The 25970-nt window shown below is 41.7% G+C and overlaps 2 protein-coding genes across 5 annotated transcripts; both read right to left on the bottom strand.

Annotated features, from left to right (window-relative positions):
* On the bottom strand, window positions 1-21217 carry LOC142575810 (uncharacterized). Of its 4 annotated transcripts, XM_075685473.1 has the most exons (13): window positions 21122-21217; window positions 20586-20666; window positions 19895-19972; window positions 17577-17672; window positions 16068-16085; window positions 15878-15945; window positions 12642-12707; window positions 11170-11300; window positions 8275-8437; window positions 6371-6487; window positions 3876-3980; window positions 2807-2893; window positions 1-1178 (listed from the first exon to the last, which is right to left on the bottom strand). In XM_075685473.1, exons 1-13 carry the CDS (start codon window positions 21144-21146, stop codon window positions 1002-1004), a joined length of 1212 nt encoding a protein of 403 aa, XP_075541588.1. In that variant the 5' UTR covers window positions 21147-21217; the 3' UTR covers window positions 1-1001. The 4 variants fall into 4 exon arrangements, with proteins under 4 accessions (XP_075541588.1, XP_075541591.1, XP_075541589.1 ...); XM_075685476.1 differs by lacking the exon at window positions 17577-17672; XM_075685474.1 differs by lacking the exon at window positions 19895-19972.
* Window positions 21218-21739: 522 nt separating this feature from the next.
* On the bottom strand, window positions 21740-25530 carry LOC142575809 (mitochondrial ubiquitin ligase activator of NFKB 1-like). Its single transcript, XM_075685472.1, has 3 exons — window positions 25282-25530; window positions 24473-24684; window positions 21740-22880 (listed from the first exon to the last, which is right to left on the bottom strand). Exons 1-3 carry the CDS (start codon window positions 25405-25407, stop codon window positions 22166-22168), a joined length of 1053 nt encoding a protein of 350 aa, XP_075541587.1. The 5' UTR covers window positions 25408-25530; the 3' UTR covers window positions 21740-22165.
* Between the last annotated feature and the right edge of the window lie 440 nt (window positions 25531-25970).

Genomic DNA, 25970 nt, shown 5'->3' with positions numbered 1-25970 from the left:
TATTGAATCCAAAAAACATTCCTTTATTCTTGCACAGACGAGCAGCTCAATTTACATTAAATAGACATAGAGGAGGGATGTCGATTCATGCACTGCAAAGTCAAAATGTGACAGACATATATACATGTCAACTTATTCATACTCCCACTCTCTCTAGAATTAATTTTCGGACAGCTCTTCGTAAGCAAAATACAATGTTACACAGCAAATTGGCGTGTCGTGAGGTGCAGAAGTCTGTTAGTAATGTGAATCACTCAGCACCAAATAAAATAAAAATCTGTAAATCCTAATGAAGAGCTTCATATTACAAACGGTGTCTCTCTTTAGTGCACAACTAAAGTATAGTGACTTCATTCTACATTGGATGCTATCTGCATAAACATATTGTGAATAGGTTAAATTTATTAAAAGCATCTGGTTCTCTAGACTGCTTTTCTTTGGCAAATTGCAAGCAGAGGTATAATACACTAAAAGATGAGCACATACATCAAAAGTTTGCTTGCAGCCACCTTCTCTTACAAAAATAGAGCCAGGTAAAGCAGGCAGGTAGTATACAGATAGTTTATATGATACTGCCCGTTTACCTTGTTCATATTTTTCACTATCACTTCTGATGGCCTGCCTTTGGATTTCAGAAGCATCAATTAACACAGCACAACCTACAAGCAGAGTGCTTGTGCTAAGTACAAAAACAAATACCAGATGTTAAACAGTTTTTCACAGGATCTATGGGAGAAGTGAACACTTCCAAGTAGCATTTATTTAGAACACAAACAAAACAACAAAGAGGTCTCTGCTCTCGTCCGCCCTATCTTGATGCCCTTTTCACAACTCAGCTTTGCAGCTCATAAGCTTAGCCTCGAAGCTCATTAGCTGATGACCGCTGCTGGTTATTACGGAGCCAACAAAACCAAGTTTTGAACCACTAGCCTCACGTGGACAAAAAAACCCTGTGGCACTGAGCGCAGAAGTCAAGTTGTGCAGCCCGGTGAATTGGCGGGTTACTTCCGGCACATTGTGGCGTCGATTTGCGTCACAGTGGACGATATCATCATGATCTTGCGCCTGTACATGGGGTCCTTCTCAATGGGGTTGCTGTGCAAGTAGACTGTGGCTAGCTTGGGGAAGTTTCTGAGCACCTCCACCTCTTCGAAGCTTTCTATCTCATTGTCATTGAACTGCAACGGAGCAAAAAAAGAAGAAGAGAGAGGCAGCAGTTATAAGACAAAGCTGAACAGTTGGAATGGCTTTCCACTTTTGCAGCAATTAAGTTGTGCAGTAAAAAGAAAGAGAGAGACCAAAAAGAGCTTATTAGTACATGTCTTTGCCTAATTACATTTTATAATGCCATCAGGCATGCAGGAAAGCTGCTTGTCACTAAAGATTGTGCAGATGTTTCATGATGTGACAATGTTAATGTTCCAAAGCTATGCCTTAATTACAAGGAACACTGTGATGAAGAGTGTCTGATCAATGACAATCCCCATTAAATTCTTCATCATGCACAAAAATTTGAATACACAGGCATTCCCAATCAATGGGCCCAAACAAAATGTGGCCATTTGGGCTGGAAATTATTCCAGCTCTTTGTTATTGGAATTCCTATCACAAAATTATGAGAATAATAATAAGCCCTCTAGATGAAAGCTCTCCAGGGCACTTATAGTTTTCAAAAATTCTTAAGTGAGGCCCTTGGATAGCACTAAGCAGATGAGAGACCTTGTGGGTAATAAATCTAGGGAAGCATCATGAGGAAGAAAGCAGAATTGGCAGATTTTGTATGAAATGCATGAAGAGTAGTCTCATGTACGAGCTTGCGGAGAAATGAGTGTATTAGACAACTACACACATTCCATTTTAGGATTTTTAAATTCTGTAAAAGAATTCATCGAGTCCCACATGTAAAGCCTGGCATATGCACAAAAATCAAGGAACAAGATCTGTGATTCAGCATGCAGAAACACTATGGAAACACAACATACTAGACAACACACAGAAGGCATACTACAGCAGCGAAGGCCTTCAGAACCGGCTATTTGCTTTGCTCACCCACTGTGATGGCTGAGTAGCTATGAAGTTCTGCAGCTGAGTGAGAGGTGACGGCTTCGACTCCTAGCCACAGTATAAATACACAAACGCTTCTGTGCTTAGATTTAGGTGCACGTTAAAGAACCCCATGCGGTCAAAATTAATCCAGACTCCACTACAATGGCTCCCATAGCCCCAGTGTTGCCTTGCAATGTAAGCACTGTAGATAAGTCCATTTATATCAGCCCATTGCAAGAGCTAACAACAGATATTGTCAAGAAGTTTACTGGTGAAAGTGCACCAGCGAACTGAGCTCTGCCAACACATTGAGCATGCCTTAAAACTTGAACATCTACAATGCGCAAACCATTGGCAATGGCACTGGAATAGGGCACCCCACTTCCTTACAATATTGATGTAGATGGGCCTAAAGTAATAAAAGGGTAAAGGTACAAAAGTATTCTTAATGAATGCCTATTATTCTGATGCCCGGGTATTCAGCGGCCAACCAGTCTGAGCTCGAGATGTCACCAAGGGACAGGACCAGAATCGAATTGCTCTTAGCGAAACAATAAATGTAATAATAAATGCATTTATTAGTACAATGCCTTGGCACACATTGGCTGCCAAGGACACATAGGTCAGTAAGCCAGGATCAAACCAATGGGAGCCATGAAAACAGTTCAGTGATACAGTAGAAACTGCATAATGTTAACTCCCACCACGTCAATATCGAAGGAGCTCATTAGAGACATCAAGAAAGGCCCCAGTTCCATACCCAGAATTCTTCAATGTTGACGAGGTGTTTAATGTTGGTCAGGTGCTTGATCCTGTTGGCTGCAAGGTCTAACGTTTCCAGTTTTACCTGCGCATATAAGAGGAAATCTAAAGTTAGCAAAGAAGAAACGCAATTTGCAGCAATTAGTACCTACTCAATGTATCGCTGACAACCTATGGTTCCTCTAACATTTTCAATTGCAAAGTACAACATTCATCACACACACAGAAAAAAGAAAAAGCATTACAATAAGAAACACAACTGCCACGATTTGTTATAGATTCCACACTTTTCATATGCCTAGAAAAAATGTCCGACTGTTGATGACAAAAACCAGCTGTACTACAAGTGCATTAGTGTGCCTTATTTTAAAAAATCCGAGTTCACCAAAGTGTTTAACACATAATTAGGTGCTTCAGAGGTTTATAATTATGGCGTCAAGTATGTTGTTAATTACATATAAATCAGCACAACAAACAAACCTACTGCAAAAGTAAATTTTTTTAAAACCCCTGAAGTTGAATAAGAAAATCTTTGACCTAAGATACGTGAAAATAAGAGGAAGGAGCTGATGATGGCACTGAGTGCTAAATACGTCACATCTCACATACATACTAAATAGAATGTTCATGGCCCATCTTTCCATTTTCTTATGCTAGGGGTACCAACAAAGCTCTTCACAGAGCATGGTGATTTCATCAGCGATTTCTTATGTCCATATTGAACAAAAAATGTATCCTAGAAAAATGTGATTTTACTTCAGTGTACCATGCCTGATTATAAAGTATCGCACTAGTGTACTTATTGAAAAGTATGCTAAACGTGCGGACAATGATGTTTTTTTTTTTCTCCAAGCTATGAGACTACAACTATGGAATGAATTAAGTGGTTTAATCAAATCTGCCAACATTTACGTTATGCCTCAACATGTGAACAAAGATGACAGTACAACTCAGTGAGCGTTCTTTGGGTTTGTAGTCTGTTCAAGAGCCAACATGCAGTGTCGCACATGAAGCTGCAAACAGGCACCAATAAGACCATTTGAATAAAAAGGAGAGATACTACTTACATTGTTTTCAAGGTTTTCGATGCGCTCAACACCATTGTGAGACATGTACAAGTGACAGAGGTTCTTGTTCTCATGCAGCCCTTCAAGCTTCACTATTCGGTTACTCTAGGAGGAAAAGAGCAACAATATTTTATTGAACCAGCCCTGAAAGAAATTTGTGTCATGCAACGAAAAAAAATAAGTTGTGAGCCCACTACAGTCGAACTTCGATATAACAAACACTGATATGTAATGAATTATTCAATGAAAGAATTGAAATATTGAAATTTGGTTGGCAATGTCAGCAGGCAATGAATGCATGCTTACTACAAATATTGAATGTTATGAAGGTATTTTTGTGTCGGGTGCGACCTTGTCATACTGAGGTTCGACTGCTTTACAGAGGAGGTAAAACCAGTTAGTTGAATCAATATACTGAAAATGCTCACATAACATGGAATAAAAACATATCTAAGGCAAGCCAATGAAGCATTGCCAGTTGTGTGCTGTAGGGCTCGAGGTGCCTTCGAGCACGCGATTTCAAGTTTGCACTTGTGGACGGCCACTGTCAAGCCAGGATCTCTGGAACTGCCACTGCAGTGTCAACATGAAGGACATTCTAAATGCCCTGGACCTATGTTCCCATGCAAATCCCATAAGTCACATGTGTGAACACACATTATTGAGTTGTCCCCTGACTGTTCTCCTGGGCACTGTATTCTAGGTATTTATGTCATCCCCCCCCCCTCTAATTCTGAAATGCTGGAGGAGAAGCATGTTGTTGGCTACAGGTAGATTTAGTCTTACAAGACATGCTGGCAGCTCCGCCCAAGCATCTCCTCTCCGGAAAATTTAATAAATGAAAAAAGCTATAGGTAGTTAAGTCTTTCAATTTGCCATCTTTCACAAATGTAGTGTGGGATGAGTGAACAAGACAACACAAAGAGCACGGCGGAACAGGACAGCAGCCTACAGCTTATAAGCCATCCAGCTTACGATGCCAAACTGCCTCCCCCTGACGATGTAATATCCTGAAAAGAGTCTGCTAAATGTTACCAATCTCAAGCGAAGAACTAATCAGTGAACTAATCGCAGCACTAATAAGAACTAATCATGGGCTATGACATCCAGAAGGAGTTGCAAAACCTCCCTCCTGAATGTCCAGTTGCCTCGCAGAAACGCCATGTCATTCACACAAGTACATGGAGTGCCTAAGTGAATTTACTATAAAGTTTCACTGGTTTCCCTTGCATGTAAGTGTAGTAGGCTATGAGGTGGCTGATAGACTTGCCTGCGGTGCCGTAGCACTCAGGACAATGAAGAACGCCCACTAAGGACCCTTAATGTCTTCTTAAACAAGCTGCTGCCAGCCATTTTTAGCCTTTATGGTCCTGCGCGACAAAGGGACTGAGCAGACCAGGGGCATCCTTGCTATGTTGCCTCTGCACAAGTTCAGTGCATACTCAGGAATGGCTATACAAGAGGACTTGCTGCATCGCCATTCTGTGTGACTTGCAAGACTCATTGTGATCTTGAACACTATTTGCTAGAGTGTCTTTGACTTGCTACAGAGCGTAGTTCTTTAGTTGAAGGGCCAGACACTGTCCCTCTGCAAGCAAATTCTCAACCAGCCCACCACACATTGGACATCGTACCTTAACTTTCGTGACTTTTCATGCTCAGCAAGCAGCTATATAGTCAGCCTAGGTTCAGCACTTTCATACAGTAAATCAGTAATGTGAGAGCCTTGGTCCATGTGCCAAGTTTGCATACTGAAAACAGGAGAACAGATACCTTGGTTCTTTAACTATGAGACATAGGTCCAAGCTTAGCACAAAGTGTAACTCGTAAGAGCAACGGGCTTTCGGCGAATAAGGGCGCACAATGTTGCCATCTCGTGCAAGCAGAACATAGAAAAAGTCAGTCACCATGACCACGTCCTGCACCCACAGAGAGCTTGCAGAGCTGTGTCCCCACTACATTCTGTGAGGTGGATGTCAGAATCTCTATACAATGTGCAATAAAAACCAAACTGTCTTTGCATTTATGAAACATGTGCACCATGTACACTCCACTGGCATCATAACATCAGTGTGTCATTTACACATCTCTGCCGTGTGGTGTCAGAGCTGAGATTTTGAAGATGACAACCTGACGGAAGTATCCGGTGCATTGTAAACTATTACATGACAATTTGACTTAATTACATTTTGTATATTGCATATCAATTTCACAAAACTTCACGTATCATTGAAACAAATTTGACTAAATTTCATGTAGTACAATTGACTCACCCCCCTAAAGAAGTTACAGTTCCACCCTATGCATCAGTCATCACTGTCGTAGGTTGTGGGTTTTGTCTGCATATGGATCTTCTATGCGGTGCCATCACATGCACCGCTCATTTGGCAGACCGTCGAGCAGCGCTTGAATCCTTTTGTTTAGCAACAGCACTACGCTGCTTCCAACTAGTGTGGGCATACACAAACCGTAACGTTCATCTAGAGAAGGCTCACTTGAATACTGAGAAGCTCCAGCTGTTTAAGAGGCTCAAGGTTTTGAAGCTTGGAGATCCTGTTCTTCCCCAAGAAAAGGCTTTTCACTTTTGCCAGCCGGTCCAAGTTTTCAATGACCTGTAATTGGCAACGAGCCATGACCACAGTGAAACCTTCCTCCCCCAAATGCCAGCTAAGAACTGCACATAGCAACAGGCCTACAGTTCAGCACACAAAACACTGAAGAGGTGAAAGAATAAAGGATACCAAAATGACCTGCTGTTACAAATTAACTAAAGAAGAAAAGAAAGAACAAAATCCTACTACTGGCATCAACTGCACTGTTCCATGGATTGCACTCGAAATAAAAATGAACACTATGGCAGGAACATCTAGTTTCTACTTATGCGACAAATAACTATGTAGTTTCCTGCACTTGCATATAGGTATAATTGTCTCAGCTGGGGTCATTTCGGCAGGGATAATGCCCTGTAAACTACATATCAACAAAATCTGCCACATTACCCTGTTCAGTATGCTTTAAAGAAAGGTAGAGGATGAAAAACTTAAGGTTTTGTATAAATGAGATCATGCCTTCATGAATGCCTTTAGGAAAGCCAATTTAGTGGAGCAGACAAATGTTAGTTCATGCAAGCAAGTATTTGCAATATTTTACTGCACATAGCCAACTGGACACTCTATTTACTAGCTTATGCATTAAACAATTTACTGCAGCTAAAGCATGGTAAGAGTTTAATTCCTTCTCATGAGCCTGCTAACTGAATCACACCCATGTAGGGATCGTGAATGGTGTGCTCCGAAGGATGGCAGTGATACTAATGAGTGTCTGTGGTCTCAACATGGCTGCTCACTGAGCACAAATTGCAGGATAAGCCACTTTTGATCCTTACACTCTGCAAAGTTTAACTCGTGCCGTCTTACACGTCACTGCCACATTTCCCAGCTCACTGCTCGCATGATCCGACAAGCATGACAAAGCGATGTACGTGCCACTGGTTCTGCCCACAATATTCTTTTCGTTTAACAGTGCAATAAGACAGTGTCCCCAATACACAGAAGAAAAAAATTAGTAGACTAAATGCTATAAAATGAAAACCTCCAGGTGAAGGTTCAAGGACAGTCGTCAATCTGCATGCTGAGTCACTACTACACAGTGTTGGTGACTTCTTGGACAAAGTTGCCAGGCTGTGGCTCAAAACACTTCACCTTTAGCAAAATGTCACTAAGTGATGATAATGATTTGTTTGGAATTTTGCTTTTTAAATGTTATATTCATTTTTGTAGCATTTAGATGTCTTCCTGATTATCTTAAATGACAGCTTTAAATTCTTGCAGTGACAAGCCAAATGTTGGCATGTGAAAAGGCAATGTTGCAAAAACAGTGTTGAATGTAAAAGCAAAGATATCCAGTTTAGCTGTGCCTGTACAGTTGACTTCTACGATCTGAGAAGCAATTACTCAGTCGATGCTCTTGGAAACATTGACTGGCCTGAAAAAGTTCACTAAATATGCTGCTAAGACACCAAAAAGGCAAAGTTGTCATTCAGATGACGAAAAATTCACTATTTTCAGCGACTTTCTTGCTAAGTTACCAACACTGCTATCATGTATCCTTTCTACCCCGCTTGCTGCTCTTTTCATACCAGAGACAGAAGGTCTGAAAAACAGCACCCCTTATTAACAAGCAAATTTTCCATCAAATAAATGAATCCCAGACTATTATATTATTTTACTAGGTGTTGAGAATATAGCACATTCTTTTTTTCCACTTTGGCAGAAGCACTACAAATAACGATTTGCAAAAGACAGACGGCATTACAAAAGGTGTGGGGGAGCAAATAGTTAAACGAAAGCATACTAAGGAAACGTGGAGTTGAAACCTAGCAAAATTGTGCAACACTTGCCTTGATTCGGTTGCCACCCAGCTCAAGCATCTCAAGGTTGACAAGATGATCAAGGTTCTCAATCTTGCTAATCCTGTTGTTCACCAGGAACAGCTTCTTTAGCTTCACAAGCTTGTCAAGGTTCTCAATGTGTGTTAACCGGTTGAATGAGATGTCCAGTGTTCTTGATCACAGATGTGCAAAGAAAATAAAAGAGAAAGATCCTTATGCAGCCTTTAGGCAAACTACACAGCTTTTATTAAACAGTTTGGCTAAGGTAAGGAAAGGAAGAAGGTTGAGTTTGCATTACATACTGTGCCTCCTTAGTAACCCCTCAGCAACCATAATGCACAGGTCTGAATTAATGATGAGTAGCATTTTAAATTAGCTGTGACAAATACGTTTTTACCAAACAGTCAATGGTTGAGACACTACCCCTCATAGCCCATTATGGCAACAATGATAGCTCCACCGCTGGAATTGAAATGGACTATCCAACTCGCATGCATTTCAACAGAGACGACAGATGCCCCTAGTGCGGCACCATATTGTGAAAGCAAGCAGCAACGTACTTGTAGGTTCTCAGCTCTGTGCGTTTTAAAAACAAACAGTGTGAGAAACAAAGACAGGCGGGTCACCCCAGCAATGAAGCACCATGCTAGGTGCTGGCTAATATGCAGTTGAACTCGTTAAAACGGTTGTGATCGACAAAAAAACTAACATTTTAATAATTGTTATAAGCATACATGCATATACTGGCAAAAACCCAAGGCTTTCAAGGCACACACTGCTAAAACTGCCATTGAGCACTTCTTCACGTATTATTCAATGCCATCCCTTAGCTCGTGCACGCTGCCATTCTTCAGCAATGAGGAATTCGTTCCTCTCCTACAATAAATCTATGGAATTCCCTTACCTGACAATATTTTCATACGTACAGACTGTCAAATATTTGCCGGAATACCAGCACATAGTTCCAGATGCCAACCATGATACATTAGACTACAGGATACTTTTGAAGGTACAGTGTGCCTCGAATATTGCATAAATTCTTCTATGTCCTTCTAAGGTTTATAAATGCTGTCAGCAAAACAAACAATGTGCGTGTCTTTTCTGTTAGTATGGATGAATGTGTTGCCAGAAGTCAACAAAGCATTGCAATAGAACTGAATAATTATTGACAAACAGCAATCTTGCTTTTCTCATTGTTTGGTTGGTCATTAATTTTATTGTGTGTTTTATTTTCTGCGATACTGAAGAACAATTCAATACTCCCCCCTTTCGAAGGTTCTCGGGCTCTTAAGTTGGAAATAAATGAAATTAAATGCCGACATCACAACCAGCTCTATGCAATAGAAATGCAACTGTGACACGTCTCACGGACCAATGAAATGTGTCCCGTTAATTATGATGGACCATTGGCAGTTTGCTGCACTGATACATGACACATTAACAACACTATACAGTAGAACCTTGCTGATACGTTCCCACTACGTAGGTTTTCCTGGTGCCAACATTCGCAATCAAGAACACAGAAAATGACCCACTAAAGGTACGCTCATGTTTTAATGATTCATACATTCCCAGAAAACACTATGTTTCGGCACCAACGTTCCGTACGTGGCTAAACTGTGATCGTATGATATTTTTTCTGACTGCTAGATCTCATGTAAACAACATAATGCACGATGCACACGCGATCGACTGCAGTATATAGCTGCCTGCTGTGGCAGCTTCACCGCAATACTCGCCCGCCCATCTTGCATGAAAACGCCGGTGCGCACACAGTTTTTCATTTCGGTACCAGCAAATATTTGCCGGAATCATCGCATGCGGCATTCACAGCTATCACTGCCAATCCTATTATGATGAGCACCTTCGCCTATCTGTTTCACAGTGCGTGGGGCTGTCGGAAGCATAGCGCACACTTTTAATAGGCGCTAACCGAAATGCGCCATTCTCTGCTGCAGACTGCAATTGTATACGTTTTCCGGCTGCTAGATCCCATGTGAACAAGAAAAGACGAGAGGCGCACATGATCGAGAACAGTATATAGCTGCCTGTCTCACGCGAAAACGACGGCACGTAGTTTCTTGCTCCAGTACCAGCAAATCTCCTCCCAATCGCTGCATTCACATCTAACGCCGCCAAACCTATTACGATAAGCATCTTCACTTATCCATTTTACAGCGCGTGGAGGTAGTGCCACTGGTAGCGTACTGCATGGTTTTAGTAGGTGATAATCCAAATGGACTGCCGTTCCCTGCTGCAGGTGGCGGGATCTGGGCATCACATTTTGCTTCGGCAGCATCTGGCATCGCCCACCAGCTCGATTTCGTTTTGGTTTCCCGTTGCACTCTCAAAACATTACGCAATAGGCAAACAACAAAACATGTCTCGGGGGGGGGGAGGGGTGCTGAAACACCAAGAGCCCGACGAGCGTCTCGTGCTGCAATGATCGATGCGACGCTTCGCGCTACACAGATGTGAAGAATAGTTGAGTCTGTCAAATTTTTTTAGTTACGTTGGATTGTACGTTTTCTCGGTTAGTACGTTTTTCTCTTGCAGCTTTTATTCTAAAACGTATGAACGAGGTTCTACTGTATTACCAACATGCGCTTAAACTGCTGTTAATATGCAATTGTAAGATTGAATCACATTGCATTGGCATGTTGGCTTGCCATTGGTGACACAGCCAAGCCAGTCTGCTGGTCGAAATGCGCACGTGCATCAAGAATGTGCCATGTCAAGTTGCTCTGTGCTGAGTATTCAGCATCTCCAGTACCACAACAGCGTTCGTTATATCAAGTTGTGACTGTGCTTAAAACGCTGGTGATAAGAACAATGTAACTTTGCTGCTTACACTTCAAGTGAAGTCATCACTCTTTTACCAAAAGACCAAAATGCAGTACTCACTCAAGATTAACCAGGGCATCAAGATTCTCAATCTTTGTAATCTGGTTGTCGTAGAACTCTATCTCCTTCAACGTTATCAACATGTGCACGTTTTCAATCTTCTTGAGCAGGTTGTTCCTAAATATTAAAACCTTAAAAGGAAATAAAAAGAATGCAGCACATTTAAATCTTCTATACTGATTAAAATAAGGAGGTGGCATTTATCTGTGATAAGTCTGCTACCACGTTAGGTCTGTTTAAGGCTATCAGTGCATACAAACAGTGACATGCATATTTGACAATGATGGCCAAAGAGCGCCAAGAAGTGGTAATGTGCATTTTTACAGACGTGCATCTTTACAGTCAATGACGGATTTTTCTGACATGCCCAATAATTCGGACACCTTCGTGGCGCCGAAATGCATCCCATAGAGCCAGTGTAATATAATAACAGTCGTAAATCCTGGACACAGGAACGCAGCGGTGTTACGCAATGAAGCATACACAATTTATTGTGATCGAGCATATCAAGAGTGGAAAGGGGCAACTATCCCGGGACACAGTATGTATTCCTTTATTACACATGTGCATTCGTCATCTCCTGTCACAGTACAAGCACCGATACGCCTAATAAGTGTACTACTGGCAGGCCTTCAGGGCTATTTTGGATGTGCCTTTGACCATTTGAGCCCTTGGGAGCTGTAAAATGCAAGAATTCATTTTTTTTTTGTTTTCCCGGTCCCTATGGAGTCAGAAAGATCAGACAACTGTATTTTGGCAACTTTAGAAAATGATTTTGCCCCACTTTTTTCCCACTCAAATTTTGCTACATGATAAATTTTTTTCCTGTATACACTTGGCATTGCCGTTTGCCGGGTTCGTTTGGCAACTAAAGATTTAACACAGCATGAATAATACATGTAGCAGGGCAATTTAGTGGGGTTGGCTGTTTGGTGTTTCATGATTCGACAAAGTGGAATCGTTTTGTGATATCAATCACGGCAAGAAGATAACGCAGATCTCGCATCAACACATGAATTGCGATTCCATCGACTGGTAGTGAATATCGAGTGCAAAGGAAGCAACAGCATATGGCAAATCTTATTTTCTTAAGTTGTTCAAGTATAAACAGATGTATATTTAGTAGCTTAAATTTTACAATATTTACGAAGTATGGTTGGCCTTCAGTACTTTCCGCAATTGAACTAAAAATATGGGTGAAATAACTGATGCTGAATTCATCTGAAGTCAACTGTGCAAGTCCTCTGACACATCACTTGAATAACAAATATGCTTCATTAAATGCAAACTTCAGGCATTTCATTTATGTGTGAAGGGCAACTGTCGAAACTATGTTGACTCATTGCTTGTCTGTCGCTGTCGCACTGAAGGCAGACGTGACAAGCCATGAAACAATCCACAGCAAATTGTGAAGCTATTCTACACCCCTAAAGAGAAGACATGTCGAAGACAGTACATATAAGTTCACTGACCTCTACTCGTTGCAGTCCTTCCAAGTTTGACAATTTCCCCAAGCGACAATGGGTGAAATCGACATCCTGGGTGAAACAGGTGAGAATGAGATAATTAGCATTTTGTCACCAGCTGCCGCCTTACTAAATTCATAAAGCACCTAATGAGATAAGAGTGTGAGACACTGGGGGGATGAGCATTAGCTTGCAAAGTGTCATAGAGCTTCGGCAGCCATCACAATGCACACGAATCTCATACACTCATCAACATAGTTAAAAAATTAAATTATGGGGTTTTATGTGCCAAAATCACTTTCTGATTATGAGGCATGCCGTAGTGGAGGACTCTGGAAATTTTGACCACCTGGGGTTCTTTAACGTGCACTTAAATCTAAGTACACGGGTGTTTTCGCATTTCGTCCCCGTCGAGATGCAGCCGCCGTGGCCGGGATTCGATCCCGCGACCTCGTGATCAGCAGCCCAACATCATAGCCACTGAGCAACCACGACGGGTCTCAACATAGTCATTGAGGCACTCTAATGAAGTGCCAAGGATCTCTTTGTGGTGCAAACACAAAGGGGCATGCCAATAAGTAAAGCTAAAACAATAGATCAGCACTTTGCAACGTCAAGGATCCAGGAAACGAAAGTATTGCAAGAGGCAAAATAATGCTAATGTTCAGCTGGATTGGCACCATTACTGCGAAAATCCGGAACCATAATCTAGGTATGACATCTTGTGTACCAAACATAATTGCTAAACAGTAGGGGTAGGTAAACATTTGAAGTTTCAAATATGAATTGAACATGACACACTACCCATTCGTAAGAAGAGTGTTAATTTGGGCTGGTTGGTTAAACATTGACGTATGCGCAGCATCCGTGTTGCCGTCTGCTCGTAGTCCTGTTGTCTGCGCTGTTTTTTTAATATCTTAACTATCCATATTTGTATTTAAAAAGGAACTACATATTCAGCATATTCAAATACTCAAAACTAAACAAATATTTACAAGAACCTACTATTAATGCTCTGATACTGTTTTCGGTTGGCTAAGCAAAGAAAGTACCGCGAATGATCAGAAGTGAAACAAAGACAAAAAGTTTTCAAAGCAATGCAGACGCAAAATGGATAATTCAAGCTTTGTTTCTGGCTTCCCGGTGGAAGCCTACATGGCAACCGTGATGTTTGTATGTAATCTGTCATTTATGTTTTTGGAAATCCATTCATATAGCAGTTTGATATTTTAAGTTACCACCAGTGAAGTTTTTTTAGTGGTTACGGCCCACAAGTCTCTTAGCAGATTTTTGTATTCTTTTTTCACAAGTTCCGATTTATTTAGCATTCTCGGAAAGCTACTCGTACAGCAGTCATTCATTAGTGGAAAACTTGTTTGCAAGTAGGCTCCAAATATGTTAAGAAGCTATTTTTTTAGTGACACTTAGTGATCTTGTGCATAAAAATAATCCTTTGCTCCTGATTGCCATCTTTTTTGCACTAGTCAGTACAGGCATGGCATATAATTATACCAAAATAAATATTCTTGCTGTATGCACCTGGGTTTGACTGCCCGATTTATTTGATTCCTACTATTTGCCCAAGTGCAGTAAATAGTCATCAGCCAGTGACAATAAGATGATAATTGCAGTTCTCTTGAACATTAAGAGAAATGCACTGTGGTAATGTTTATCGAATTTAATTTTGTAAGGTGCTCAAGCAGTGCGCACGGATGTTATTTCATCACAGCGCTTAATGGAAGTGTGTCATTGTCCCCCTGCAACCTACTCACTCGCTACACTACAGCATGGCCTTCAAGACTGCCAGTGCAGTTGCAGTATCTGTGTGGTGCACTTGTTCCATTTTTCAGGCGGCAATAGACGATATGCGAAAGTCCGCAATGAGGCTTTCCCACACATCTGCCTTGCCCTAACCAATATGGACGTGTTAGCGCAATAGTGCGCTGTTAAAGCTGAGATACGCATTTTGAAAGCTTGGATGGTGCCAGAAATGGGCGGCGGCAGGAACGATGTCACAACCTCGCATGGTGACACTTCAATTACGATTCTAGCCAAGGGGCCGCCATCTTGGTTACGTCAAACAAACTTTGTGGTGAAATGCACTTGCAAGTTTTGCATATCATCAATTTAATGTGAGAAAGAGACATGCTGTCTTCAACTGCAATTTTCTGAACGATGAGATCAACTTTAGGCGCAGGAAACACCGAGACATTTCAATGCCTTGATATGTTGTTTAGCTAGACTATTTTCGTCTTGAGCATCTCTTTAATGCTCCTAAGAATGGACGATGAAAAGTGTGGATGTTTACAGCAACAGTTAAAAGCCCATGGATAGGGCAGCAGTGAAAAAAGAAAATCTGCTTCACAACTGCTTCATCACTTGTAAAGACAAAACTAAAAGAAAGAAAGACAGCTTAGACTGGCAGTCTTCTTTCAAAACCTTTATACACATTCTTCCGATACAAAAAAGGGTTGTTTAGCAAGACAGAAAATGATGGCAAAACTTTTCCAACGTAAATTTCATGTCTAAGCCATTAAACAAATGATGTAAAATGTGGCATCACAGACTCTGTAGTACATTAATTTACATAGTGCTTGTACAGGGCAGTTCCCTAAAAACCTTTACCTTGCATCGCATTTCCCTGTCTGCTTACTTCACGAAGCAATGTGATTATTCTTGATTCATAGACAATTTACTATCCCTGAGCACACACACTCTGTCAAAATCAGTGACATCTCACAAAGTTGGTGCCGGAATCTCAAATTAGCATCACCAGCAGTCTTCCATTTTCCCATTCCTGCTATTTAAGTTCCTGCTCGCAGCAAGACTCAGCCAGTTAGTATTCCATATGTGCATTAAGTGTCCACACCTCATTGAGGAGCTTACTATTGGTATGTCGCATTAATTCTAAAACTGGATGCTGAAGCTTACATGTTTAAATAAATATTACAATATCACAGATTATTTGCACATTGCAGAGAGAACACTGATTTATTGGAGTTAATGTATCTCATTTCACATAATCCTAGCTTGTGCCCAAAAAAGAACACCCAGTGCAATTATAGTAATGACTATGCTGCAATAAACTTTCCCACTTACAGCTAGCAGCCAATCAGCCATCAAGTAAATATTTCAAGCTCTTTATGGAGTGTGACCTCTTCAAATTGCATGTAGGAGCCGCAAGTGTGTTTCGCAAGCTACAACCACCAATTATCTCCGACAGCAATGCTCTCACAACTCACCGTTGCGTCGGGATCAATATCTTCCAATGATATTTCATGTACTTCAGGTCCTTTTGATTTTTGCTGGTCTGTGGATGATTGAAATTCAAGGAAAGTCAAAATGATAAGAGATGTGGAATTACCTTCTAAAAGGTTACTGAGTACGTTCTCATGGCAGATTATGAAGTATAAAAAACTGGTTGCAGCTTACCTTTCTGGTCTGTGCCAGCTGGGAAACAAAAATAAGAGAGAGGGAGAGAGAGAGAAGAGAAAAAGACAACTAATTAGAAGTGAGTGTGGGTTACTACAGCATATATTAGACTAAAGGTGATGATAAGGTGAACCTTCAGCACGGCAAAAGCCTGTAGTCCAAATGCCTCTTTATATTTAATATAGAATTATATGCGAAGACTAGGAGTACCTTACACTAGTATAGAAAAAAATAATGTCCATAGCAGTCTAGTAAACTCTGAAATGAACAAGTTAAGCAAGTGCATGCACAGATGTCATGGCACTGACTGTGCGTGTGCCCATTATAAAAAACATGCACAATGCAAGCGAAAATGCTGCAAGCATGCACGCATAAGGTCATGACAAAGCATTCCAACACATGCGCGAAGATAAATTAATCTTGAACACAAAATGCAGCACAAAAGTATGACAGCTGCAGCAACATAAGCTCACAGGAGGACAGCATGCCTGCCAATCAATCACTGCCAAGCAATTATTTGTTAATGTAGAGGAGCTTTTCTAGCATGTAGCACTACGGTGACTCATCACTTCAAATGGCCGTAAGTTGGATTTTGGGCAGAAGGCTTTTCTTGTTCCTAGTGTTATTGTCTATGAACATTAGTTAACATTTTTTACGGATCTTACATAATGCTCACATAGACAACTCTGTTTAGATATTATCCTAAGATTCATTAGTCCCATTTATGGAGATCAGCCTCTGATGAACTTGCGGGCTCAACTCTCACAGCTCGTCCACAGTGAATTTTTACATCCATTGAACAGCCTGAGCGAAGAGCCAAAAGAGGCTTATCCACCTTAACGAGTGAGTTAGCATCTCTATCACAGATAGATATCCTGCCGAGACATATAGCCTATTGCAAAAAGGTTAAGGCCACCTGGCTGTTGATAACAATGCCTGGCCTTTATTGTTGCGATAGGGTGTACTGCGTGTTCCCAATATGAGTTGCAACAATGGCGCCCATTACCGAAGGGACCTAACAGCGGCAGTACAGCACATATTTGTAAACTAAACACTTCTAATTACTTGTAGCACCTCATTTACAAGAAAAATGTGCCTGTCATTTTTCTTAGTGAATGAAAAAGTGGTGGGTGCATACCATCTGCCACTCATATCAAGTACGATAATACATAACCTGTACAACATAGAAATGTTTAAATAGAATATGCTACTCTCTTTGTTACTTGACGCATGTAAAAATTCAATGCTGGTGAAGTAGAGGAATGAAGATTTGATCGCAGTAATCACAGCATATAAATACTTTCTATTTGAGTCAAGTACTAGCACAGCTTCCATTTCACTCCAGTTATTTTTCTACAGTTCTCTGCAATGCTGTACTGGACCTAATTCCCACCCCTTTAGCTGAAATGGACCAAAAGCTCCCCTTTTAAACTATAGTATTGTTTGCGTTGCTCATAATTAAACCATACAGTGTGTGCAAAAACATGGTCAAAGCGCCTTGTTCCGTACCAAGGGATGGCGAAAGGGTCACCGCAACGCTGCAGACCACCTTAGCATCTCCTTCGACATTCTGGACAGGTCTTGGCTGAGCACCCTCCGTCTTTGCTGAAAGCCAAAGCATCACCCGATTTGGTCCGCAAGAAGCACAAATGCCACCTATCAGAATGGACACTGAAGCATAGGCTATGCATAAAAATAAGTGCACTTGAGAAAAATGTCTGACTAGCCCAACAAGATCATAAACATGCATCAAGACAGAAACGTGGGATGAAGTTTGTGACAAGACGCCAAAACTAAATGCCTTGTTTTCTTCCACATCTATCGATTGTCTACTGCATATCAAAAATGTATCGATGGTTAAAGAAGGATCAAAAGAAAAGGCAATGAAAACACCTATTGGTAAATTCAAACAGGTACCCATGGAAATGTTTTTGATGACAGGGGCCATATTCTCAACCCTTTTTCAGGGACATTTTCACTTTCCTGCTGCACAGCATTAAAATTATGTGGCTTAACATGCCAAAATTTCAGCGTGGTGTGTGAGGGATGCTGTATAGCGGTGGGCACCAGATTACTTTTGGCCATCTGGGGTTCTTTAATGTGCAGCTTAGTGTAAGTACACAAGCATTTTTGCATTTCACCTCCACCGAAGTGCTGCCAGGAATTGAATGCATGACCTCGTGCCTGGCCAGTCACGGAGCCACCTTGTTGGGTATAATACAGCATGCATTGCAATGTGCCGGTAAAGTGAGAAACATAATCAACATGCATTATAATCATGTAACGCCAAAATAATGATGACGGCAGGTGTGCAATTTCATTTGTCCCAACCACATTTCCTAGGTTTAGCCAGTCAGTACTTGCTCAGTGGAATACTTTTTTTTTGCAAAAAGCGATCAGTCAAGAACATGGCACCTCTGTTGTGGTAACTCATTTGCTTCAGAATCCAGCACTGAGCAAGGAAGAGAGTAGCTCAACTAGAGCATGTGGCACTACACTTGTATTCATGCTTAGAAACTACACTGATGTTCTAAACAAAATTGTACATTTGCTTCAAGCCCTGATTTCAGCTTGTGTCCTTACAGGTTTGGCCCCGTTTCCCTTCCCCCCAGTGGCAGCATGGTGCCTACCAATAAAGGCAGATATTGAATAAGCAATTGTAGCAGTGAAGCAAGGCTTACAGTGAGGCATGTAAGCACTGACTCTACATGTGCTCTTCACATGTTGGTTTCTACCAGAAATGCCAGAACATGAAAGGACACTATCATAACCAGATTTTGTGGATGGTAGCTGGCTTGTATGACACTTATCTTCCAGCTTTTGCTTCAGCAATCAAATTTCCTTGACTCCCTTATGTGTTCAAGTGGATTAAATGCTATCATGTTTTGCCATTAGCAGAAGTGTTCCATTTCAATGAATTGGGCCTGTGAATGGCTGTAAGTATGCACTCCATTGTGGGAATGATGAACTGCCTTGCTGACATAAGGCTAATTTCACCATAAATCGCAATCTCTTTGAGGAAACAATCCCAACAGAGCTCCAATCAGCTTCATCAACAGAGAGGTTATGAACTTTAGTCATACTAGCCTCGACTCAACATCCCATCACTCATTCCCTGGAGCTTACAACGTTAGTACTATGCCAATACTTGCACAGCAAAATAACACTGATTGCGTAAAGTTGAACAAGCCCACATGCTATAAGCTTTGCTTTTCCACACAATATCGAGGTTCACTACACTGACATTAGCGAACCCCTACAATATTCGACCTTCACACTGCACACAAATAGAGATAAAATGACATACAATTGATCTCCTTAAGCCTGAAAAATGCAATGCCTCTGCTCTGGTTAGTACAATCATTTCTGCCTTTCGCTACTGGCTGTGGCCGAACCCCGCTAACATTACCATTAGAATCGGCTAGTCTGGTGTGATGCATAACAGGAATGAGTAGGAATAGTATAAGCAGAATGGTTATATTCTGACAGCATTGATTATGAAACAAGCAGTGACAATGCACAAAGCAAGCATTAAGTTTTCATGCCTGGTTGAACAATGTCAAAAAGTAGAAGTGCAAAAGCAAACCATGCAATGGATCAGGTGTGGCAACCCGCAGCCTCTGCAAGTACATTAACACACTATGGAACACAATTTTATGGTGCAAGTTTAGACGGGACAGAGCAAAATACTGAGGTCAACCCCCAAAATAGCGGTTCTGCATTTGTCTTGTACATCTCCCTCTGTCCTGTCTAAATGTGTACCTTAAGGTCATACTTCATGATAAGCATAACCAACTAGACCATCTTATGCTTGAACGCTAACATACCACTGTTCACAGCAGCAGCAACGGGCTGAGCGGTCTTAGCAGCTTCCGGGGTTCCTTTAGCTTCAGTACCCTGTGGTGCTGTGAACGTGGTGTCATGAAAAGAAGACGCAACTGTTACAGCCTTTGAAAAGCACTGCACCGGCTAACTCAAATTGTAATAAGGATTACATCATGTTCTACAACGTTTAACTATAGGCTTCTTAAAAAAATAATGTAATGCTGACAACATTTAGTAGTGAATGACTAATATGCAGTGACGAAAAACCATTTAATTAAGCCTCTCATGAGGCATTTACACATGAAACATATCTTTTGAATGCTTTCGTTCCTGTAACGTTGCTGCAACTTAGAGTACATGCGATTGGTTTTCTGTGCGACTGGTAGCTTACATTCTGTCATTTAAGTGCAAATTACGCGCTTTAACTTTTACACTAGCGAGCTGCCAAACCTCCAATAATGTCGGGAAATCTTCTTCCTCTAGTAGTGAGAAAGAGGAAAAATTAAACTACAATAGTTAACTATGCGTAATTTGTTGTAGTTGTACACAGCTACGTTGCTTACGTTAAATACATTTCTTAGTTCCAGCCGCGACGCAGTTCAAGCATGACATGACCAAACTTTCTGGCGTGACTTTCGCATTTATCGGCCTTCTACAACTACATGAAAATGCACGAACAGGAGCAACGCTCACCTTTCGCTGCTTGATCCTTGCACGATTTCGTCGCATCCTGGACGCCTGGTTTCACCTCCTCAGACTTTGGCGGAGGTACGCCTGGAAACAGTACATAGGCTTTAAAAAAGTGTCTGCAAACTTCGGCAAGCGTACTCTACGGCACTACGTAGGGGGCAGCTCTTGACGGGGAACCATCGCTGTATCCAGAAATCATCAGTCAAACGGAGGTGCGCCAGTACTGAGTGCACTGTCGTGTATCATCAGCAATCGAAACCACAGGAAGGATGCAAATAGAGTCAATCAGTCATGCGAACAATACCTTATTTCGTATTAACGGCGTGAGAGAAGCAAAAAATGCGCGACTAGCTTTGGCAGCACTACCCCGTACCACATATAACGCGCACATAGGCGCCTCTGAGTGACAAAAGGAGTTCGCAGTGTCGCAAACGTTTCGTGATCCGATGGATGCACTGACCGCAACATCGACAAGCGTACCTCAGTGTCGACAAGGAAACAAGGGTGAAGCGCAACACGAAAGAAATAGAAATACTTGCCTGCGCTAGCACCACTATTGCTCATCTTTGGAAACTGGCACCGGAAAGTAAGTGGCAACCGTAGCGGCCTCTACTGGCGACGCCATACTTCACCCCATTCAATGCTGCACCCCTTTACCTCTGGTGTTGCGTTCGCAGACATCGCTGTGGAAAAAAAAAAGAGCTAGGAGAAATATTTAGATTATGCAAACATTTACTCTCAGCTGATATCTATACGATATATACAATTATAAAAATTGAATGCGATGTTCCCGCCAGTTCTAGTTTCGTTTACAGGCACGCCGTCAGTTGGCGAATTTTGCTCGCCTGAGGCTCTTGGTTTCATTGTATCGATAGCGCTCTATACACCAACCTTAGCACTCCGAGTTAGCAGTGCCGTCAGCACACTATTCAGCGACTTAGCAAAGCTTGATCGACACTAACCAAGATGTTACTATGCCAGAATGACGTGTTGCAAATGCAGGCTCTGACAAACTGTCCTTATAGGCCAAAAGCTTGGGTAGACTTACAGCCCCCCCCCCCCCCCCCCCGCTTCAATCTTTGTATAACATGCAAAATTTAAATGCTGAAACATTTGACACAATAAGCTGCATAAATGGGTTTACTTCAGTAGTCAAGTGAACTTTACACAAACTTTATTTGTGAATACATCAACATAAAAGCAGATAACTTTTTATTGGTGCTCAGTAGGCAGCCCTTATAACGCACAACAATCTTACCAGTGAATTGGTGACTTCTCACAACATATCCAAAGTATGTCAACTAGTCAAATTGTGAATGAATGCATGACCACACATTCAAACCTGAAAACAATTATTGCGTATGTAAATACCATAAGAAATTCTGAACTTATATAGAACGTTGTTCTTTGTTATGTGCACATACAGCAACATCTTGCTGAGTACTAATACGTTGTATATTCATTACCACAGGAACGAAGTTCTGAGTGTCCATCAATGTTCATGATGTTTATGTAAAAGACAGAACAAAGCTTTCACTGATGATATATTTTCTGCAGAAAGCATATCCACCACTGCACCTTGATCAAGGAAGAAACGCTGCCACACTTCGCTTGATGGGTGAGCGACACATGGGACAGTTCCCAGTAACCATCTCCGAGCAGTCAGCGCACAAGCAAACGTGGCCACACTCCAGAATCATCACTTCGACGGGGTTTGTGCGGCAGATGACGCAACACGGGTTCTCTGAAGGTGCTTCACGGTTCAGTTTTCGTCTTTGCTTCCTCGCTTCTTCACGACGAATTGAGTCCTTTCTTCGCTGGGCCATTGCCTGCCTTGCTTTCCACCATGTGAACATGAGGTAGCATGAAAGGCCTAGAGCTGTACAGCCGAGCACAAAGCTAACGATGCGCAATATGCTGAGTTCTGAGCGAAGCTTTGACACTAGTGCTGGGTGGCTTAGCTGTGTAAGGTAGTAGCAGACGCCATCAGCTGGTGGCATCAGCTTGACGGAACCGTCTTCCATGACTGTCAATGTGCCAAAGGCAGTTAAAGTGGAGCCTTCTTCTAGAAGAAATTCCTGTTCTTCAATGCCCTTGGTCTGTTCTCCACGCAGCCAGCCAAAGAAAACACCGCTCAGGCCGTCTCGATTTGGGATAAAGTTTTCATAGACGCAGTTTACTGGAATACTCTCACACTCCTGTGGATCCACTACCTCAACCATCACTTTGCTGTGTCGTGACGTAATGGCGAATGGCACATAGTTGATGATACGATGTATCTCGCGTTGGGTCTGTGACCTGAAGAAGAGGAAACTTCTTTCAGTGAACTCGGCAAGCTTCAGCAAGCATGAGAGAAGTCAATGCTCTTAGCATTTGTTTGCTGGTTCATCATCTAAATTATATGGCAGAACAGAATGAATAACAATAAGACAGTCCTGCTCCTTTCAGAACATCAATGCATGCTGAACAGTTATTTAATTTCTCATCCTCAACCATCACATAAATTCTGCACAGATAGCTAAAAATGGCTATGTGACTTGTTTATACTGGAAAAATTTGAAAAGCACAAGAAGCGCAACATATGTAACAATTTTGAGGAAGAGCAAAGCATTGACATTCCAACAGTGACTATAGCTAATGTTACATATCAAGTTCAAAAGACTAGATCTTTCCTTAAAAGGACTGACAACCAATTTTCATGGTACCTATTTTTTTAATGCGAGGGAAAGCTTACCAGTCAGAGTATCTAATCATGACGTGGCAATGCGCAAAACGCGATTGAAAATTTTTTGTTGGAAATTTTCGATATTCAGTGAGGATGTAGCCGTTCACTGGAAACATGCTGAAAGCGGTGGTAGGTGACCGCAATAGCAATTATACGCCAGCATTAGTGGGAGGCAATGACAAGGGCCATCGTAACTGTGAGAAAGTATTATTTTGTTTATCAAGTCGATGTTCCTGTGATTCATGTTTTCCAATGTGTTGAAGTACTTCTGTAATAATAGTTACGTGTTTCCGTGGTTCCCTGCCCAACTGCTTTGGTATTTAACCAGTCAAAGCAAAACCAAACAGATTGAGAACGAAACAATGTTTTTGCATGTGATATGCAGTTCAGCATGTTGCCTTTGCCATGCGTGCTGTTTTGATTTCCGAATCATAGAATAAAGTGCAAGAGCCTAATAATATAGCAACAGCAATTTTAGGCAATAATCATGTTGTACTTAACAACAGCCGACTTACGTACAGTAATCTCATAGACTACATCTGAAGTACCAAGATTTCACCGCCAGGCCATGCCACTTACTGGATTTTGTGACTTTCTTTGCCAATTTAAAATTATAATTCCTACTTAAATTGCGAACGGCATGCTGAATTATATCACTATAAATCATGGTCATTTAATATCAAAGCCTCACAACACATTCTGGGCAGTTGTCAGTCCCTTTAAAATAATTTGCCTTATGCTCTGTGTCAGGCACTTATGCATAAGAAACATGTTGAAAAGTGGAAAAAATTTTTCATTTCTAATTACATGCTTTGTCTGGGCATGCCACATACCACAATACTTATATAGAATAAAGCACAAACAAGAAAGAAAGAAACCACAATGTGTCTTAGCACAGTCATACTCACAAGCGACATTGGCATTTCGCACAGAATGGAGCATTGAGTTTTCTGAGCTATGGTGCGCTTTTAAGCTAGCTACAAGTTAACTACACATCTTAAATGAAGACATTCTCATTCATATATACCTGTAGGCATTTCAATTCGCGAGGGTAAGACATTTAGAAGAACAGGATAAGAAAGAAAATGATGCTACAAAGACAAAGCCAGCATTGGAGAGAACCAAAGAACCGAACGGTGTCAGTTCACCACCACCACGTACTTACCAGAAGCGGGATACCGGGCTCCACTGAATCTTGTGCTCTGTGAGGCAACATTCCTGAATGACTGCCTTAGCACCGCGCACGTGCCTGCTCTTGATCGTTTCTCCAAGGGCCCTGACTTGGCCTCTGATGACGGCGTGCACCGCAGTGGCATTGGGGTACTCTTCGCGCAATTTCGATGCTAAATTATTGTCAACGTCCAATTGACGAGCTGTCTGTAAAAGACAAAACATAGAAGCAGGTGTAACTCACACAGCAAACTGCAGGGAAACGACGGCCGAATCAGAGAAACAACACAGTATCGGTGTTTTGTGTCTCGAACACAACTGTGTCAACAGGTTTGGATTGATTCGAGCTGCGCTACAGTAAATGAACATACTAGATTAAGTGTTTTCCGAGGGAGAAGTTTAACTATATAAGCCGGTGATCTAATAACGCTTCGTGAATATGCTGCGATTCAGTCGCTAGTGTATACCTCAAACACAGCTGTTGATTCTTTCAATATCAGCAATTCATAACACGCATTTTTCTCCTTTTACCGACAACGAAATAACTGTTAGCTTGGTACAGCGCTTAGTCTCTACAAGGTCATTAGCGATCTCAAAGACCTCGGGAGTCCTCGGCGGTCTTTAGCACACGCGTAGTTAAATAAACAGTGTTTTCCTCTTTCCGATGGCCTCTTAACCAAAGGGAACTGATTCGTTCGCCCTTCAAGGCACCTCCGATTCGATTGGCGTTGGATTTAGTTTTGATCGAACTAACACGCAGCGGGATCACTTAGGATGTTTGATGAAGGAGCAAACGAAACTTACCTGCACTGCCTCGAAATTCGTCACTTTAGACCGGTACGCCTTGTAGATTACACTGAGCGTGACAAGGTTGACACCAAGACAGACGTTTTCTAACGTTACGTATTGCGTAAGCCAATCGAGTGCCATGGTGATGTTCGGAATCAGAAGCGAATCGTGTCAATTATCGTACACTTCGGCTGTTTATCCTCTTCATTCCCTACGCATGCCACACCGATCCAAGAAAATGCGCTAACAAAAACACACAAATAAAAGCAACTCTTGTCATAGTTGCTTGACGGCAGTCTAGCAACGCTAAAATTAGTTCGAAAGGATGGTCATTGGGGTGGTTGAAACAGGACGCTGAAACTGCTGTTATGGACGTGAAGTGTATTTTTGCATTAGCTTATCCATTTCTTGGCCGGCTGCGACACAATGCGATGATGCGCTAATGGAGTAGCGAGAACGAATGCAAATCAAACTGAAACTTTGTTAGACATGCCCAAATACTGTCTTGTAGCTCTTTCCACTTCATAGCATTGACACTTATCTGAACGTCTGAACTTCCTCGCGGGTTTAAATACTTCTGCAATATGCGCCGTCAAATAAAAGTAGGAGGTTGTCCACGGTCACGGAGCACGTTCCACCTGGCCCACCTAGTGCAAACCAACCTCCTTGGTGCAAGCACGCGCAAGGTTCATCGGCGTACAAGT

This window comes from Dermacentor variabilis, chromosome 3 (genome assembly GCF_050947875.1).
Source record: "Dermacentor variabilis isolate Ectoservices chromosome 3, ASM5094787v1, whole genome shotgun sequence".
Classification (NCBI taxonomy): Eukaryota; Metazoa; Arthropoda; class Arachnida; order Ixodida; family Ixodidae; genus Dermacentor; species Dermacentor variabilis.
Note: the sequence above shows the minus strand (reverse complement) of the source record. Positions and strands in the feature narration are given on the sequence as shown.